The following is a 19,757-nucleotide window of genomic DNA, read 5'->3' as shown; positions in this document are numbered from 1 at the left end:
GGGGCGGGCTGAGTCAACAGCATCATCAAAGTCATGTCAGCGTGGCAGTGTCGATATCGGAATGACGTCTACACCGCGGTCCTATGTGTGCAGGCATACAAGCGTCTAATCGCCCTTTTCGCTGAGCACCTGCTTGACGGGCTCGGATTCGTTGATGTAGAGTCCATGCTCGAGAATGTAGCGTATGACACTGTTGGGCAACAGGTACTGCACACTCATGCCACGACGTAGGAACAGTCGCACTTTTGTCGACGAGATATCGTTGTAGATGAGTTGCTTTATCACGAGCACGTTCCTCCGGTGCTCGTACATGATATCGTGGGACAGCAGGAAACTTCGCACATCGGATCCTGTTCGCTCGACAATGATACATCCGTATCGGCCTAGAATGTGGTGTAAATCGTCTTCTGCCCATACGTTAGGCTCTCCCATCGATTCAATGAGATCTCCACCTGCTAAGAGCATGATTTTGACGGGCTTGCGCTGGCCATCGGCAGTACCCACACCCTGTCTTCTAACATTGATCTCTTCGTTAAAATGGTCGAGAACAAGCGCTGTACGTGTGTAAGTAGGTTGTAAACTCTCCCAAGCATCGACCATGAGCCAACTGGATGTACGTTCACATGCAAGTTCACACATTCGAACTCGGTGATGAGACTTGGCAAGTCCCGGCTTTTGATAGTTGTCAGACACTGGCGAGTAGTACCCGCCAATGACCTCTAATCTGGTGTGTTCGCGAATACTGTCCATGGCCATTTCAAACATTCTCAGGTGAAGATATGTGATGGGTGAGAAGGATCCACATGCAACTAAAACCAAAGGCACTTTAGAATCGTCCAGCATAGTATCCGCTAGTCTGTGAACCGGGAATTGATAATCAACTAGTTTCTTGGCTTGCCGAGTGACTCCCAGTGGCACCTCTTCTAAATCAGCCGACTGGATGATTTGTCGAGCCGTTGGCTCGTTATAGTTAGAAGCCGCTAATGGGGAAGCCAGGCGTTGGTTCGAATCAAACGACTTGAGATTGCTAGCATTATCACCTCCGTCAGTGTTTGTGAACTTTTCACGGCCATTATTGCTTTCTAGATCGGAATCAGTAGGTGATGCACTCATTGCACTGGAAATTCTAGGAATGTTCTGGGAAATATCCGCCATATCAATTTCTATCGTAGAAGACCGTCGTCTAGCAGCAGGAAAGGCAGTTCCAAAATGGGAACTATTGATATCCAGCTGGGAATCAAAAGCCTCCTCTAATTCGTAGGCTTGGATAGGTGAAACAGTGGGCACTCTGTTTCCTGCTGTAGTAGGCACTCGGTTACGCTGTTCTGATGGAGGTATAAAATCTGGAGCTAGCGATGGATCCATGATCTAATGGAAGTAATGTATGGGAATTTTTTTTCACAGCAAAATTGTCAAAGTCTCTAAAGTGAACCACTGCACAAAATACAAGTCAGAAATTAGTCTATAAGAAGCACCACCGAAATACTGGTAAATATGTTAGCAAAAATGCCCGGTTTACAGGTACTGGCAAATAGTAATATTATTGATAACACTGATAACAATAATAGAAATATCGCAATTATTAGTCAGAAACCAACAATCAGCTGTCAGTCGGCAGTCATTCACCAGCTATGAACAATCAGGCTCCAGAATCAAGCTTCAGCAACCAAGCTTCAGCAATCAAGCTCTTAGTCAATTTGGTATTCAGATCAACTTCACCAACAGTGGTAAACAGTAGCAGATACAAGAGTTGATTCCTTTTAACACAAGCCGAGAAACGTGCCAGTCTGTTAATTAAGCCTTGTTCACGTTATGTCAAAGTGAAAAAGAACCAAAAATGCCAAAAGTGTCAAAAATAATAAACTGTTCACAATATGATCTTCGGGTTCATTCGGAACTGGTAATTAATAAATAATCAATAACACCTGCCGAGCTCCGAGTGAATGTGGGGCTGGCTACGAGGCTAACTAACTTACCGCCCTGTACATACGTACAAATTAGGTCCAGCTCAGCGCACGGCTGGATTTTTCAGATAGAGCTAGTATGAGTCAATGGCTATCTCTGCACCGGAGATTTGTGATTAGATCTGCTGCTATAAAAAAATGTTAGACTTAATGCTGCAGGAGGGTGATAGCAGGGAAAAAATAAAACTGAATGAAGACACGGCACATGTAGCAGAAATGTCAAGACTGATTTGAAGAACAAGTCAAACAGGGAAAACAAACAAAACACAAAAACAATAGCTGAATAGCAATAGCAATTGAGATAAAGAAAAATGACGAGCGAGCAGATAATCTGACATTTAACTTTGTTATCAATTCTTATCGAAAGCCCAGTTAAGCAGTACGCAGGGCTGAAATTTTGGCATTAACAGTTCAAGATAGCGACAGGACGACAGTCCATATGATATGGACAGAGTTTGTGCCATTTGTTGTAGAGTAGATGTTGTAGTTTCCCCGGTGTAATATACTAGCCATAGAATATAACTATTCTCACACAGAAAACGAGAACCCTTTCGTGAGTCGGTCTGAATTGCTGCAGATTTCAATGGATCAATGGCGATAAGCAGCTAGGCATAAGCGGCATCAAGTTACTGATATAACCAAATTATCAATAAAAGCGAAAGAGAATTACGAACTTCCGTTGCGAACACAATCACATTTCATTTGAAACGATCTAGCGACATTGCAGAACTCACAACAACCACCTTTTGTAAGTGTAATTTATGACACCACCAAACAACTCCGGCAGCCTGATCTTACAAACCACATTGAAATTTGGCTATCTCCGGTCTGCGAGCCTCTCAAGCCATCGGACCCATTCCGGTCCCCTGACCAATCCTAACCAACAACCTTCTCACACCCACCCACGTCCGCTCTCGCTCCAAACTCCATTCCCCTCGCACTTACAATCAACAGAGCACACACGCAAAATAATGGCAAAAAGTCAAACCGTCCGACAACCCGCGGTCAATGCAAGGTCCCAGTATATATACACCGTGAGAGTGTATTACGCAATTTGATGGGCACATAAAAGCCCACACCGGCCGCTGCAGCCCTGACTCCAAGGATCAGCACCGCTCACCGACACCGGAGCGCGGCTCGCAGGGGGACGGGGCTCTGCCTCCGGCGGCTGGGGCTCCGCCCCAGACCCCGCGGTGCTTCGCTTCGCGAAGCTGGCTGGGACCGTCGACGGCCGACTCGAGCGAAGCGAGAGGAGCAACCAGGGTCTGGGGGCGGAGCCCCAGCCGCCGGAGGCAGAACCCCGCCCGGTATCCATGAGAACAGGAGAAATGCTATTAGTTTAAGTCATGTAATATTTGGGCCCGTCGCCGCCCTCGGGGACGGTCCAGTTGATGTCCTGGGTGGGCACTTTGATGTCGCAGGTTTTGCAGTGGATACAGTTTTGCGAGTTGATTTGGAATCGCACTCCGAGGGGTTCGGACGCGTCTTCGATGTATTCGTAGACTCCGGCTGGACAGAACCGGTTCTCGATGCCCTGGTACTTGGGGTATGCGATCTCCGTGTGCTTGCGGTTGTCTTGGTCGGGGATTCGCAGGTGGCAGGGCTCGTCTTCGTCGTGGTTGGTTCCGGTACGGGATACCGAGGTTAGAATGTCAAAAGATAGCTCGCCGTCGGGCTTGGGATACTCGATTTTGTTGTATTTGGATGCTGGTTCAGTGGCACCAGAGTCGGTGTGTTTGTGGTGGAATGTCCAGGGGGTACGGCCCTTGAGAATCAGTGTATCCAGTCCAGAGTACATGACACCTCCCCACATTTTCAGTGGGTTGTTGAATGAAGGTCGAACATTACGAATCTCATGAAGTTCTTTATATACCCAGGAATCCTTGAACGATTCTTCATACGATTCGACTGAAGGTGCAGTAACTTCAGATTCAGATTGACCCTCTTCAATAGCGGAGTTGAAAGCAGAGATCGAGTCGAAAGCCGACTCGGCTGCAAGCATGCCTGTTTTCATGGCTGTATGAGTACCCTTGATCTTGGGCACGTTGACGAAACCGGCAGTACATCCAATTAGACCACCACCAGGGAATGAAAGTTTGGGAATCGATTGAAGTCCTCCTTCGTTAAGAGCTCTAGCGGCGTACGAAATGCATTTTCCTCCTTTGAGGGTGTTGGCATAGAAAGGATGGTGCTTCATTCTCTGGAACTCCTGATATGGCGAGATCCAGGGGTTTTTGTAGTCAAGACCAATCACCGCTCCTACAGTGACTAAACCATCACCAAAGTGATAGATAAATCCACCTCCATACACATCCGAGCTGAGAGGCCAACCCATACTGTGGCCTACAAAGCCCTTATTAAACTTTTCCTTGGGCACCTCCCACACCTCTTTGATACCAAGGCCATAAGTCTGAGGATCAGAGTCCTTTCGCAAGTCATACTTTTTAATCACCTGTTTAGATAATGAACCATGACATCCTTCGGCCAGCAGAGTGATCTTGGCATGGAACTCCATACCTCTTTGAAAACTGGCTTTGGGCTTGAAATCTCTAGAAACACCCTGGTCATTGGTAGCAATGCCCTTGACACGTCCTTGCTCGTCATAAACCAACTCAGATACCGAGAATCCTGGGTATACCTCAACTCCGATCTCCTCGGCCTTTTCGGACAACCACTTGACCATCTGGTTTAATGATACAATGTAATTACCGTGATTCTTCATTTGTGGTGGTTCTGGTAATGGAATAGTCATTGATTTAGTGAGGAATCTCATGGCCTCGGAGGTTACTGGAGTAACTGATTCTGGCAGAGAGGGGTCATCTCTCCATTCAGGCAGTAACTCGTCCAAAGCACGAGGCTCTAGTACTGCTCCTGATACAGTATGAGCACCCATATCACTAGCTTTTTCTAAAACAATAACTCTCAGCTCGCCAGAGCCCTTTTCTAGATCCAATTGCTTGAATCGAATAGCAGCAGCAAGACCTGCAGGACCTCCTCCCACAATACAAACATCTACTTCGTCAGCCTCTCTCGGCTCCGAAAGTTCGGGGAACTCTTCTTCTGCTGCTGCCTCTCCTTCTTCTGGAGAAGTCGAATATGATCTCCTACCATTATGTGTAATTGACGTCCTTAGTCTACTGTTAATAAGAGTTGATCTAGTCAAATTCCGTTTCAGTTTGCCATTGGTTGTATTTTGGATAGTTCCAGTCTGTGTACCTGTAATAGTATTAGATTTCAGGGCCGTGAAACATCTTGAAAACTGTTTGGTAGTTGATTTCGTCGAGTTACGAGCCAGCACGCGAGCAGCACCTGCTGACGCTGACTTTTGCAAAGTCGCTCCTGTCGACTTGTATCCCAGCATTGCAAAGTCAACCCTTTAATATGATATGCTGTATGACCAGATACGAATGTCTGTGGTCAAGATCAATAGAACTAAATCAATTAATCAAGCAACCAAGCGAATCAGCCAATCCAATCAAGCAAATAATCAAATCAGCAATCCAATCAAATCAAGAACTAGTCACTTTGAACAATGATCTATAAACTCCAGATTCTTTGTTCAATATCTACTTTATCAGATCAACTAAATTCCAAAGTCCTTTTTCCAAGTTCACTCAATGAATGAAAAAAAACCAGTCGTCGTGTGAGGTCAACTCGTTGACTCATGCACACGAAGAGCAACGGGCCCTGTCCTTATATATATTTCTGCATATACAGCAGTAAGTACCCGATCTGCAGGATGAGTTTAACAGAACTCTCTCATCACCCGACTAACATTCCATATCCTATTATTTCCCACCCATCCAATCCAGCCAGTTTTCTCAATTGAACTCCATTACCAATATTTTCTACTGTTTCCTGGATATTTATCAATTTTAAAGCCTACCAACCCCACAACCCCAATAACAGACCACATCTACCAATCCGCCAATGAAATGCAAGATATTACCAGTCTACGAACCCACACATTCAAACACCCGCAAATTCAATTTTGTGGTCTTTCGGAACCGGGGTACAACCAAGCATTCCTTGACAAAATACAGTACCCCAGGTGCGAGGCGGCTCCGGTTACTGGCGGAAGGCTCACCTCTTGGCCGGAACCATCGCGGAAGGTCGAGAACGGAATAACGAGGGGCACACCCCGCATTCTCTCGGCGCGACTTCGGTCGATCACCCCTGATTCGGCCGCGCAACCGGCCCTGCGTTCTTTGGAACCTACCGTCTTCGGTGGCCCTTTTCTCGAGGTTTTTACTGTTCTTAGGATTGGGGTCTGCCTCCGGCGGCTGGGGCTCCGCCCCAGACCCTGGTTGCTCCTGCTTCGCAGGAGATGGCGGGGGTCAGGTGCGAGCCGAGGGGATTGAGTCGGCTGGTGAACCGGTGGGAGTGAGAAGTGGAGCACAGCGAGGGAGGAGCAGTGAGGGATGAGTGAGACGGAGCTCCAGGTACCGGAGGCATACGTCGCCGGGGGGTGTCGGGTGTCCGATGATCCGGTGACACCGATCTGGTCCTTGTGCTGCTGACAGTGGACTGGTGAGAGGGTAAAGGAAGCGCCAGCTGTCCGTTTTGAGTTTAGAGTTTTCGCAACAGGCGAGCTCAGGGGGTCTGACAGGTGCTGCAGGGACCAGTTAGATAGCGGTTAGGGTGCGTGCGATAACCAGGAGGGGAACTACTACACCTGAACCGCAATCTGGTGATAAATACCACTGAAAAACAGTTGTACAAAGTGCAAAACCGCTTCACGAACACAAAGTCTCCCCTCCAGCGACGCTCCTGGCACCCCCATGCCCGACTCGAGCGCAGCGAGAGGAGCCGCGGGGTCTGGGGCGCAGCCCCAGCCGCCGGAGGCATACCCCCGACCCCCGATTCTCCCCAGAAACCGGTCAGAGTATGGGTGTTTTGTAGAATTTGAAGTTCAGTGACCCCAGTGTGGAGTATTAGCGCGCTGGCGTGAGTAAGGGGGAGTATGCAGAGTCTCATCGGGGCTGATGCACGAAGTTGAGATCTTATCAGGCAGGCGGGTTGAAGGCGGATTGTGCTCTTTTTTGGAGATCCCATTGAAGATTTGTGAAATTTGAAACCCGTAATTCGTTGGTGGTATCTGGTGATATGTCTACAGATCTAGCTTCAGTGCCAGCGCCATTAGTTCCGGCCCAGGATGACCTGCCATTGGTGCAGGTTTCTCCGAAACAGGTTTTGAAAATCGCGCTTCGAGTCAAGAAACTCATTGATACAGTCGTACCTATTCAATTGACTGAAGAAGAAGTTATTAAACCAAGCTCAATTGTTCTGACTGAAAAGATCTTTCAGTTGATTTTGGAAGCTGCTGGTGGAAAGGGTGACGGAGCTCCTGGTACGTCGTCCAGACGGTATCGAGCTACTCTTGTCTTTGTGCTATTAGTGATTAAGAAATGGAATCGCCGTGCTGCTTTGAGTCTGTTGTATGATTCCGATTTGTATAATACAAGAGCTTTTGTGGCAGAATGCTATGCCAAGCGTATTTTGGACACGGAACAAGACGAGTATTATATGTTCAGAGACATGCTCTGTCAAAGATACTCTATTACTGTTCATGGTAGCGATTCAGCACCAGCCAATGCTCTTGAATTGGCAGCCGATCTCCACTCTACAGTGGTGATTGGTTCTTCGGGCTACCAGAGATGTATGAAATGGCTATGGCGTGGTTGGATGGTTCAAAGCGATCAGACCCCTACCGAGTACGATTTCTATGCCAAGGTCAACGACCCTCGATTCTGGTCGCATTTCGATCCTGACAGAATCAAGACTCCAAAGTACCAGAACTACATTCAATTGTTGGTATCGTTGATTTACTTGGCGTTCTACTCATACGCAGTTAACAATGCTAATCCTAGTGCATCGCTCATTGCTTCGGAATTGTGGTTGTATTTGTTCACGTTCGGGTTTATTCTGGACGAGATCAATAAACTGCTGAATGTGGGTTATGCGTATATTGGTTTCTGGAATACGTTTAATGACACTCTGTATATTCTGGTGGTTGTGGCTTTTGGCTTCAGATGTGCTGCTTTGACATATTCTAAATCGTCGGACCAGCGACTTAGCTATGATCTGGCGGCTTACCATATTCTGAGTTGCGCAGCTCCGTTGATCTGGGGCCGGTTGCTATTGTTTTTGGACTCGGTGCGATTTTTCGGTGCCATGCTTATTGTTCTTAAAGAGCTTATGAAAGAGAGTATCATCTTTTTTGTGTTGTTAGTCGTGGTTGCTGGTGGATTCTTGCAAGCGTTTATCGGTCTTGATATTGCTGATGGCACGAGAGACGTGACCATGCTTGTGGTCCAGGTCATGACAAGAACCGTCCTGGATGGAATTGATTTCGAGTGGATGGATGGGTTCGCTCCTCCATATGGTGAAGTATTGTATTACATATTCACATTCTTGGTTTCCACGTTACTACTCAATATTTTGGTTGCCTTGTTCAACAGTGCTTATCAGAATATTTACGATAATGCTACAGATGAGTACCTGGCATCCATGGCTCAAAAGACACTTCGATTTATTCGTGCTCCCGATGAGAATGTGTTTATTCCCCCCTTGAATCTGCTGGAACTGGCGTTCTTGATCCTTCCTTTTGAATGGTGGATGGACGCGTCGATGTATCAGCGAATCAACAGGATTTTCATGTCCATTATCTACTCTCCATTCCTGCTTCTTATTGCTGTTGACGAGGCCAAGGCGGCTCGTCGCGTGCTTTATAACCGATCCAAGGGTGTACATGACGATGCCAACGAGGAGGATGAGGAGTGGGATCTCTTCGACGGTTTCACTATCGATGCCCACGGTATTCACAGCTATGGCGCCGAAGCTGTCCAAATGGAAATGGCGATTGAAGCTGGTGACCCCGAGTTCAAAATCGACGAAGACGCCTTCCAAAAGAAGGTTGAAAAGCAGGTTCCCAACTTCGATCCTCAACGCCAGACCGGTATCTCTGCCGCCAAGGCCGAAGAACTTATTGCCAAAATCGATGCTCTCAGTGCTCTCGTTGAGAAACTGACTCTTGAAAAGGGCCAATCCTCGTCTTCCTAGGGGGGCGCCACATTGCCTCCGGCGGCTGGGGCGCTGCCCCAGACCCCGTTGTGCTCGCTTCGCGAGCTGCGCGGGGAAAGGGTCCTGCTATATAAGAAATTGTGTTATATATAATATAATATAAATAAGGTATACTTTGACTCGTAAAGATGGCATTTACATGTCAATTGACGCTCCACGCACAACCCCTCGTGCGAGCTGACTCATGTTAGCTTCTAGGGGACTGGCTAGTTCGTTGGTGGTGGTGGAGCCGTAACTGTGCCAAAAAACAAGATCTTGACAGCAAATGACAGTCCCATATGAAGTGCGATGACACCGATCAGAACGGAAAGTGCTGGTTTTCTGTCGATGACAAAACTGTCGGACTGCTGACTGGGGATTAATGCCCGGTATACATTCTTGCCAATGAATGAGCCACTTAGTGTGAATCCAAGTGCTATCATTATCCATCTAATCACATTGGACAGGGTAGGTGTTCCTAGTAGCGGTGAGATGCTCAAAATGGCCACAGGGATCCATGTCACATTGGAATATCCGTATAAACTGATCAATTGCAGCAATGTAGTAGAGGGCGAAATGTTCAAATAGCGAACAATCAGCCAGAGACCTGTTGGAATCACAAAAGTATAACCGTACATCAAACCAGCAGCACCGGTTAATAGATCGAACTTATAATCGTATTTTCCACCTTGCCAGGCTGTGAACAGCAGTCCTGTAAGAGTACTGGCAAAAAACAGCACGAAAATAACTGTTGTACATAGCCAGAATGGACCATACAAATCAGGATTTCCATCACCACCAGCAATCAGACCAGCAGGTGAACCAACATTGAGATCGGCCTCACTATCGATAAATGGAGTATTATTAAACGGATTCAATGCCAGTAAACAGCGGTACAAAACCACTGGAGTATCGACATTAAAGTACCATTGATAGAAATCAAACGAGAAAATGCTTCCTGTCTTATTACCAGAGCCCAAAAGTGGGTTACCTGGTCCAGCAGATGCCATACTACCACTGACATTATACGCCCCACTGCCACTGGACTCGAAATCCGGAGGAGCATATGCCTGAGAGCCCATTGAACTAGCAGCAGCGGCCTTTGACGCCGGAGCACTGGCTGGTTCCGCAAAAAGCGGTGTCTACACGTTAGCACCAACATCCAATCGCCCCAATTCACTTCCCCTTCAACACCCACGACCCCCAAACCTGCTGAAACCCCGACGAAACGACTCGAGCGAAGCGAGAGGAGCAACCAGGGTCTGGGGCGGAGCCCCAGCCGCCGGAGGCAAACCCCCCTTCCCCTCCCATTCTAACCCGTACGTGTTCACAGGTGGCGAGTTGACCAGTGTACTTACCGTATCAGCTTCAATAGTCCTATCCTCGTCAGCCATTGTCAATGCCAATTCCAAAGTGAAACAGGTCAGCCGCCAGTTCGACAGCTGGCGTCAACATCGACGATGCAGGGGCGCACGGCTGCAGGGGGCTGTGGTGAAGTTGGAGGAGGCTGGGGGTCTGGCTCCGGCGTCTGCAGCTCCGCCGCCCCAGACCCTGGTTGCTCCTGCTTCGCAGGAGTTCGTAAGGGGGTAGTGGATGATTTTTATTATGTACACAAGTTTCTAGCGTTGTAGGGTGGTTACTAGTAGGGGGAGGAGGCTCGGAGTGATGGAGACCGGTTAGATGGTGGTGGCGGGGGTGGTGGGGTGAATCCGGCGTCGTCGTTGCGACCGAGGGTCGAGTTGTCGACGTCTTTGGTAGCAAGCTCTTTGCTCCACATGGACTCGATTTCGGCCTGGTCGACTTGGCCGAAGGCGATGTCGAATACCTCGTCGTACCATGAAACTGGCATGGGAGTTAGTCCTTCACGGATCATCTCGGGGAGGTCTTCCCATTCGGCCATGTTGTCTTTAGGGAAAACAATGATTTTAGATCCAGCAGCTTTGGCAGCAGCAGACTTTTCTCTTAAACCGCCAATTTGGAGAACCTTGCCGGTGAGGGTTATTTCACCAGTCATGCAAACGTCGGGGTTGACAGGCTTGTTTAAGGCCAACGAGATAAGACTTGTGGCCATTGCAATACCGGCAGATGGTCCGTCTTTCTTAACAGCACCTTCGGGGAAATGTGTGTGGAGTACAGCGTGATCGAGGAATCGGTTGCCCAGGAATCGCTTGACCATGTACATTCTGCTGAATGAGTATGCAATTGACGATGATTCGTTCATCACCTCGCCGAGATGGCCTGTTCTGGTCAGTTTGGGTGTCGATTTAGGATCTAAAGGTTGTTGTAGTACTGTCTCGACGAATAAAGGTACACCGCCAAGAGGGGTGTATGCTAAGCCCATGGTCACACCAGGAGGGAATTTTTCGTAGAGTCGGACTGTGTTGTAGAGTGGAGCTCCTACGTACTTGGTGAGGTCGTCCACATTGATCTCGAGATGATAGTCCTTCAGCAGTTCAGGGTCAATTGGTTCTGGTGCAACTTCTTTGGCATCTGCTGTGACCACTGTCTCGGATTTAGGCTGGTCTGCAACTGCATCTTTACTTTCCGAAGCAGTCTCGGTAGCAGCAGCCTCAGCGGCTGACTCTGATGCAGATGCGATGGGAGGAGTGTCCTTTTCCTTTTCAATGACAACATTGTATGCGACCTTGCGATAGATTTTCTCGAGGATCTTGTTTAGTCCTCTGACACCGCTTTCTCTGGTGTATGAAGTGACGAGCTTCAGCAGAGCATCGGACGAAAGCTTGATATCGACATTCTCCAGACCCGACTTCTTGCGCAAGCTGGGGGTGAGATATCCTTCGGCAATAGAAACCTTCTCAGAATTGACGTAACCTGGGATGTGGATAATCTCCATTCTGTCTTTTAGAGGTTGGGGCAGAGTGTCGAGGGTGTTGGCAGTACAGATGAACAGGATTTTGGAAATATCAACTGGCACGTCGAGGTAGATATCTTGAAAGTTCTTGTTCTGTTCAGGATCCAGAACTTCTAATAGAGCTGCTGATGGGTCGCCGTGAACACTGCTGGTACCGACTTTGTCGATTTCGTCAATGAGAATCACTGGGTTCTGAGTCTCACACTTCTTCAATGCTTGAATGATTTTTCCTGGCAATGCTGCTACGTATGTACGACGGTGACCCTTGATTTCTGAAGCGTCATATAAACCACCCACACTGAATCGGTCAAACTTTCTGTTCAGTGCCTCGGCAATGGATCGAGCTACTGATGTCTTACCCACACCAGGAGGACCTGCGAAACAAAGAATCTTACCATCGACTGATCCACTAAGTTTGGCAACTGCAATGAATTCTAGAATACGGTCCTTTACTTCCTTTAAACCGAAATGCTGGTCATCCAACAACTTCTTGGCAGCATTGAGATCAAACTTATCAGTAGAGAATTTGCCCCATGGCAGAGACACGAGCCAGTCAAGATATGACTTGACAGTGCTGTACTCACCAGCGGTACTTTCTAATCCTCTAAACTTGGCCAGCTCTTCATCAAACACCTTACGGACTTCTTCGGGCATAGCAAGAGCATCAGCACGCTCCAAGAACTTTTGAGCCAGCTTTCCCTTTTCATCGTCCATACCAAGTTCCTTTTTGATATACTTGTATTGCTCTTGAAGAATAAACTCTCTTTGGCGCTGAGCTGTCTGTTCAGCAATAGCCTTGGATATCTTCTCGTGCATTTTAATAGATAGCAGTTCTCTATTTAGCAGATCCAAACTGGCTTCGAGCCTGGTTTTGATATTAGCAGTCTCCAAAATAGCCTGGATTTCCTTGTCTCCAGAACATAAAGCAGCACAGAAATCGGCCAGGAAATCGGGTTTCTGGAAATCCTCTCCTGGTGAGCGTCGTACAAGCTTAGAAAACTTCTCAACCTGTACTTTAAGAGGGTAGCTGGTGTTTGAAATCGAGTACAACACATCGATAATCTTGAAACACAGTTCCTGAATTGCTCGATCATCAACAGCATATGGTTCGTCAGACACAGCAGTGATACCCTTCATCCAATGAACATTGACTATGTCAGATGGCTTGACTGCTGGTTCTGAAGTGGCACTGCCATCAGTACTGCCATTCGAACCAACTGATTCTTCACTTGATCCATTATTGGGCTCCTCAGCAGCCTTGTCAAAACTGGTGACATCGAGGCCAGTATCAGCATCAAGAATAGCTGCACTTTGACGAATAACAGGAGCATCCTTGACAGGCTCAGTAAGCTCACCAGCTCGAACTCTGTATAGAGGGAAAAGTGACGAGTTGAAAATGAGCTTACCATCTGATGCAGTCACCTCGATAGTCTCTACACGACAAACACAGCCGACCGAGTAAGCTTCTTCGACATTGGTCATAAGCTGAGTAGTGGTAGAATGAGATGCACTTGGGCCAACAGACCCTGTCATTGTGCCGCTGGATGAGCTCTTGACAGTTGGCTCTTCATCCTCTACAGGCTTTCTTAAAAATGCTACAACTGTTCTGTCCCAGGATTTGGTTTTCTCTAAAGCGTCGATAGCTGCGATAAATGTCTCATCTGTTGAGTTACAATGAACAGCCAATCCGGGAAATACTGGTCGATGCGATAACACCACAGGAAGTACCTGTTTGAGAGGAGAGATAGGCTGTTTCTTGGCATTACCATTCTCACTAGCATTATTACTATTATTACCGCCACTACTACTATCGCTGGATCCTTGGCTGTTGGCAGTGTTGCTGTCAGCAAATAGAATCGAGGCAGCTGATGGAGATGGTTTAACAGCTTTACGAAGTGGTGTTGGGGCAGCTGCTTCAGTAGCAGACTCTGACTCTGATACCTTGGGTGATAACGACCTTCTAGATCTCTTGCTTGTTTCAGAAGTCGTACTCTTCTTCTTACCAGAAGTTTGTGACGCGGCAGTGTCTTCCGAGCCTGTTCCGGAAGAGCTTGACTCTACTGAATTCTCCTGTTCTTTTTCTTTTTCCAATTCTTTTTCTTTGCTTTCATTAATCTGATCATTATTGACTTTTTGTAAGTCGTCATTCTTTCCATTACTTCCATCACCATTTCCAGTACTATTGTTCAACACAAACCGACTTGTCGAAAACTGTGCAGTAGTGAATCTTGGAACTTGAGATATGCCGGTTGCAAAGATACGACTGCTATCTCTTTCACGATGAGAACCAGAAAGTAAAACTCCTCTGGTGTCAACTATACTCTTATTAATTCTTGGAAGACCATGGTAGCTCCGACACTGACGTGCATTCTGAATCTGACAAATCAGTCTATCTGCCCCTCGCCTGGCACGACCAGTCGTCTTCAATGAAGACAGCATCTTTTCTGCTATATGTCAACAACTTCTGTTTTTATGCTCTTTACTATTTGTTAGTATTTGTACTTCCCTTGAAATTTCATACAGCTCTCGCCACTAAGATAGCACCCAGATTTGACCCCGCTACAATAGCCAGACTTTTGACTTTTTCAGCTGGAACTTAGCCTTATATCACTAAAGCTTCTCTCGCTACATTCCAGTCTTCTTTTTCTATATACCACAATTATCAATACCCCCAAAAGCTTTCGAATAATGATTTTCTAAAAATATAGAACAAACACATCTGGGTGAACTTCCAGCTTTACAAATCAATGGCCATTTCACCGTATAACTTGGATATACCAATGCTATATATATCATTCGTTTTTACTCACATTTCTGTTTCAATCTACGACCCAGATCTACTGTATTAACCTCCAACTGGCTGTTTCTCACGCGGTTTCCTCCCTGGACCTCTAATCAGTAAATCAGTATCTGATTAGAATTTGATGCGAACTCCGTAGATTAGTTTCGACTGTTTTGCAGCCGGATCCACCTCCGACCGTTATAGTCATATTCGGAACCGGCTTTAAATTTGCTTGACCGCCGATAACTCAAAGTCACGTGATGGTGTTTTTTTATTAACCCTATTTCTGGCACACCACGGGTAATACATTTGGAAAACTGTCATAATTCAGGCAGCAGAAAAAATAATCAGTTTATAATTATAGTACTCAGAGCTCCAAAAAACACGGATATTAAGCATACTCTATACTAATCTAAGTACCAGCCACAGAATATGAGGCTTTGATGCGGCTGAGGATATCGTGAAGCTCCTCACTCTGCAGAGGCGTAGGGAGATACGAATCCAGGGTGCATATTAAATTGCGGTGCCTTGCTGAGATCAGCAATCATCCTACATGGAACCATTGCCTCAGGAATTGTTCGCAAACTTTAAATAGTGGGTCAATTCCAATAGCAATTGACTTCATACTATTTTGCGCATTTAATCATGTTAGAGTCAATTGTGGCCTCGATCCTGAACAGGGTTCTAGGTTCTTATGTGAGTAGAGATGGTAGCCCAACATGGCACGCCCCTTATACAGACAACCATAACAGGAGAACATGACAAGAATACAATTGGCTGGGTACTAACTACAATTAGGTCAAGAACTTTGATCCGAACCAATTAAATATTGGTATCTGGGGAGGTGATGTCAAGTTGAAGAATTTACAATTAAAGCAAGAGGTACGTGGCAGGTGTTTGAGTGGACTGGCGCCTCTGATGACTGGTCTTTGAACTGGATTTTTAATTCGGACCCTAAGGACCTTCTATAATGAGAAGTTATGGGGGTCATGAGGACGACAGAACAGGCTTTAAATATTCATATATGATTAAAATACTAACTGAGTAGGCACTGGATAAGTTCAAACTCCCACTGAATGTGTTGGAGGGTCATTTAGGCGAGCTGGTGTTACAGATTCCGTGGTCGAATTTAAAGAATCAACCAGTCAAAGTAGTTATTCAAGATGTTTTTCTACTTGCTGAGCCCAGATTAGACGAAGACTATGACCCTGAGGAAGAGTCCAGACGTGAACAAGAGCTCAAGAAGGAGCGTTTGGAGCGGCTAGAGCTGTTGGAGAAGTCCACACCGTCTCAAGGATACTCTCAGCAAGATGTTCAAAAGAATCAAAGCTTTACAGAGAGTTTGATTAACAAAACAATTGAGAATTTGCAGATCACGATTCGCAACATTCATATTCGGTACGAGGACCAGACTAGTGTCCCTGGTCATCCATTTTCCTTGGGATTCACCCTGGAGGAGTTGTCTGCCCTTTCAACAGACGACGAATGGAATCCCAAGTTCATTCAAAGCATTACTCATGTCACAAGAAAGCTGGCGAAACTCAATTCATTAGCTATTTACTGGAACACAGATTCAGACTCGATTCGACGAACTTCGGATGACGAGTCTGGAGAGAAAATGTTGGACAACTTCCGAACTATGATTATTTCCAAAGAAAAGGCAGAGCGAAACCAATACATTTTAAAGCCTGTATCTGGTATTGGTAGAATCACACTTAACAAGTTCCCGAGCGACTCACAACCAAAGTCTAAGGTTCAGCTCATTTTTGACGAACTGGGCTTTGTATTCGATAGCGATCAATATAGGGATGCTTTGTGGACTGCAGATTTGTTTAGACTTTATATGAATTCGAAGGAATTCAAGCGATTTAGACCAACTGTTAGTGTTAAAGAAGATCCAAAGGCATGGTTCAAGTACGCTGCTGAGGCAGTTCGTAGTCATATTCATGAAAAGAACAAGCCCTGGAACTGGGACTATCTCACTATGAGGTTGCAAATTAGAAGACGATACATTGACCTGTATAAATTACGGACAAAGAGCTCTCCCCCTGGTACGCTATCAAACCCAGATGAGCAGGCGGAGTTCAAACAACTTGAATTTGATCTTAGCTTCGAGGATATCAAGTTTTATCGATCTCTGGCAAAGGCTGAGCTGAGGAAAGAACAAGCTAAGGTCAAAGAAGAAAAGAAGAGAACAATCCTCGGTGGTACTTCACAGTCAGATTCTGGCTCAGCAGCGCCTGCAGCAAGCTGGACTTCATGGATTTGGGGAGGTGGTGCCAAAAATGCTAATCAAGCTTCAAATGGAGATGACGAAGTCACTATGACTGAAGAACAGCGAAAAGAGCTGTACGATGTTATTGAGTGGGATGAAAAGGCTGCTGTGGAAAAGTCCGTCACTGTCCCACAGAATCAAATAACTCTAGAAGTAGAGACGGCTCTCGAGTCTGGTAGTTTCACTATTAGAAACGATCCTCACGGGGCGTCCCACGATGTTGCAGCTGTGTATTTCAATGGTTTCAAGGCGCAGTTTTTACAAAGGCCAACCTCTTTCTTAACCAGTATTAGCTTGCAAGAATTCAGAGTTGATGACAAGAGTGAAGGAACACTGTTTAAGCAGATCGTAACCGTCAAACCTCTATCCCATGAAGATGACCATACCCATCACAACGTCGATAGTCATGATAGCACGCCATCAACAGAATCAGAATCAGCTGTTACCTCTGGAAATTCTGGTGAAAGTTCAGAAGATGCATTTTTCTGGCTGTCATTTGAGAAAAATCCTCTCGATGAGAGCGCCGACTCTTCATTGCATGTGAAAACAAAGAGTATCACAATTTTCTATAATGCACACTTTCTCGAACGTGTGGCCCGATTTTTCAAACCTCCCAAAACGCACCTTGAAACTATCGGTGCCATTATTAATGCTGCTGGAGCTACTGTAGAAGGAATTCGGAATCAGACTCGAATCGGTCTTGAATATGCATTGCAAGAGCACAAGACTGCCAACGTCAAGCTTGATTTGCAGGCTCCTTTGATTGTGATTCCACTGGATGTCACCAGTTGGAAATCACCCTGTGTTATTATCGACGCTGGTCATATAAGTCTGCTAAGTGAGCTTGCACCCAGTGAGCTTCTTGATGAAATTAAAAAGAAGAAGAGCCATCAATACAAAGAAAGAGATTGGGAAAGACTCGAATCTCTGATGTATGACAAGTTTAAACTTCAATTTCACGACACGCAGATTCTCCTTGGCAACAATGTGCGAGATACTATGAAACAATTGCATCAAGAAAACAGCGAAAACCCAGCCCACGTTATTGATAGAATTAACATGGACTTCTTGGTAGAGATCTCCATTTTACCTGAGGCTTATAGCTTAACTAAGTTCAAGGTAACTGGCCACTTGCCATTGTTTTCTGCATCAATGTCTGACGCAAAGTATAAGCTTATGATGCAAATCATTGACAAGAGTATTCCAAACTTCAACTTTGATGACGACGAAGACATCGAAGATTTATCTGACCCAGATCCAGCTTTGCCTCCATCTGAGATTTTCTCTCGACCCGCTGCTGTAGAGCATGACTATGGTTTTGACTCTGATGAGGACAAAGAGCCCGATGGTGAAACTAGTGATGCCCAGAGCGTCACATCGACATCAACAGCTGATATAGGGTCCTCAACCGTTGCCAGTTCTATTCAAGCGAATGCTACTAGCGAGAGCCAAAATATCTTTGTTTTCGTGTTCAAGATTGACAAAGTAGAACTTTCACTGCACCGTTGTATAGATGATTCTACACTTGAACAATCACCACTCGTGGATATGGTTATGGAGCAATTTGAACTTGAATATTGTTTCAGATCGTTGGAGATGACTGCTGATGTCACATTGGGTAGCTTGCGTATTGAAGATTACATCGATACTAAGTGTCCCTCTGAATTGCGGCAGATTGTATCTTCGAGTAATTCGGGAGACTCTACGTCTGATCTTTTCAAAGTAAAATACCGCAGAATCAAGCTTCCTATTATCAAAAAGACTGGGGAAGAGCCATCAGACCAGATTGTCGAGGTCTCAATGTCTACCATCCGGTTTGTGGTTGAACCAAAAACATTCTTAACTCTTCTCGACTTTATTATTACTACATTTACTAATCCGGAAGAGGCAGAAGCGAGTGATAGCCCACGAATCGAAGACGTTGAGCCGGCAGCCGGACAAGACTCTCCACAAGAATCTGTTGCCCCAGCCGGCCAAGGTAGCATTGATGTTCGAGTGGACTTAAGGAGCATTATTTTAATTCTGAATGATGAGGGCCTACAACTGGGTACATTAAAGCTTGATAGTGCGCTAGTGTCTGTCAGACTATTTGGCGAGACTATGAATATTCATTCGCGTATTGGAGGCTTTTCTCTTCAAGATGATACAGGCGAAACCCAAATTCCAAGTGATTCAAACCTTAACCAGCTTATAAGTATTGAAGGTGATGAGCTAGCCGACTTCAGATATGAGACTTTTGATAGAAGTCGAAAGGACCTTTCGTACAACTCTTCTATTTATTTCAGACTTGGGTCGCTCAGGGTAAATGTGATTGAAAAGCCGTTATCCCGTATAATTGGATTTGCTTCTAGGCTACTTCAAATGAAAGGTTTGTACGATAGAGCTAGACAATTGGCAATGAATCAGGCGAATCAGATCGAGAGTCCAGACAAAATTAGATTTGACGTCATCATCAAGACCCCTATCTTTTTCTTTCCTACTATAAGTGCGGACAGCGGAGATAAGTATGATTCTGTGACGGCTAACTTGGGTGAGATATATCTTCAAAACAAGTTTGAATCAGTTGACGGCGTTGAAGACGTGGCCATTAATAACGTTTCTGCCGGGGTTAGAGACATGAAACTCACATCAAGATTCTACTTTGAAGAATCTTGGTCGCAAAACCTTGAGATTATTGACAAAATTGACATTCTGTTTGATATATCGTATGTTACTGAGTATCCTGGTATATCAAGACCAACGCTTATAGTTCATGGATCCATGTCCGATATCAAAGTAAAGCTGACTGAGCGCCAACTTCAA

The 19,757-nt window shown here is 45.9% G+C and overlaps 7 protein-coding genes across 7 annotated transcripts; 3 read left to right on the top strand and 4 right to left on the bottom strand.

Annotated features, from left to right (window-relative positions):
* Positions 1–105: 105 nt before the first annotated feature.
* NMA1 (nicotinamide-nucleotide adenylyltransferase NMA1) lies at positions 106–1,365 on the bottom strand (the record flags this gene model as incomplete). The annotated part of the gene is made up of 1 exon (XM_018879021.1): positions 106–1,365. One exon carries the CDS (start codon positions 1,363–1,365, stop codon positions 106–108), a length of 1,260 nt encoding a protein of 419 aa, XP_018736977.1.
* Positions 1,366–3,303: 1,938 nt separating this feature from the next.
* On the bottom strand, positions 3,304–5,325 carry CIR2 (Cir2p; the record flags this gene model as incomplete). Its single annotated transcript, XM_018879020.1, has 1 exon — positions 3,304–5,325. One exon carries the CDS (start codon positions 5,323–5,325, stop codon positions 3,304–3,306), a length of 2,022 nt encoding a protein of 673 aa, XP_018736976.1.
* A 1,745-nt stretch (positions 5,326–7,070) lies between these two features.
* On the top strand, positions 7,071–9,026 carry YVC1 (Yvc1p; the record flags this gene model as incomplete). Its single annotated transcript, XM_018879019.1, has 1 exon — positions 7,071–9,026. The coding sequence occupies one exon, from the start codon at positions 7,071–7,073 to the stop codon at positions 9,024–9,026; it is 1,956 nt and encodes a 651-aa protein (XP_018736975.1).
* Positions 9,027–9,253: 227 nt separating this feature from the next.
* YIP5 (Yip5p) lies at positions 9,254–10,108 on the bottom strand (the record flags this gene model as incomplete). The annotated part of the gene is made up of 1 exon (XM_018879018.1): positions 9,254–10,108. The coding sequence occupies one exon, from the start codon at positions 10,106–10,108 to the stop codon at positions 9,254–9,256; it is 855 nt and encodes a 284-aa protein (XP_018736974.1).
* A 557-nt stretch (positions 10,109–10,665) lies between these two features.
* On the bottom strand, positions 10,666–14,337 carry PIM1 (ATP-dependent Lon protease PIM1; the record flags this gene model as incomplete). The annotated part of the gene is made up of 1 exon (XM_018879016.1): positions 10,666–14,337. The coding sequence occupies one exon, from the start codon at positions 14,335–14,337 to the stop codon at positions 10,666–10,668; it is 3,672 nt and encodes a 1,223-aa protein (XP_018736972.1).
* On the top strand, positions 10,802–11,167 carry AWJ20_2089 (uncharacterized protein; the record flags this gene model as incomplete). The annotated part of the gene is made up of 1 exon (XM_018879017.1): positions 10,802–11,167. The coding sequence occupies one exon, from the start codon at positions 10,802–10,804 to the stop codon at positions 11,165–11,167; it is 366 nt and encodes a 121-aa protein (XP_018736973.1).
* Positions 13,052–19,744, top strand: VPS13 (membrane morphogenesis protein VPS13; the record flags this gene model as incomplete). Its single annotated transcript, XM_018879015.1, has 3 exons — positions 13,052–13,168; positions 15,741–19,660; positions 19,732–19,744. The coding sequence occupies 3 exons, from the start codon at positions 13,052–13,054 to the stop codon at positions 19,742–19,744; spliced, it is 4,050 nt and encodes a 1,349-aa protein (XP_018736971.1).
* Between the last annotated feature and the right edge of the window lie 13 nt (positions 19,745–19,757).

The sequence above is a fragment of the Sugiyamaella lignohabitans genome, chromosome B, assembly GCF_001640025.1.
Source record: "Sugiyamaella lignohabitans strain CBS 10342 chromosome B, complete sequence".
Lineage (NCBI taxonomy): Eukaryota > Fungi > Ascomycota > Dipodascomycetes > Dipodascales > Trichomonascaceae > Sugiyamaella > Sugiyamaella lignohabitans.
Note: the sequence above shows the minus strand (reverse complement) of the source record. Positions and strands in the feature narration are given on the sequence as shown.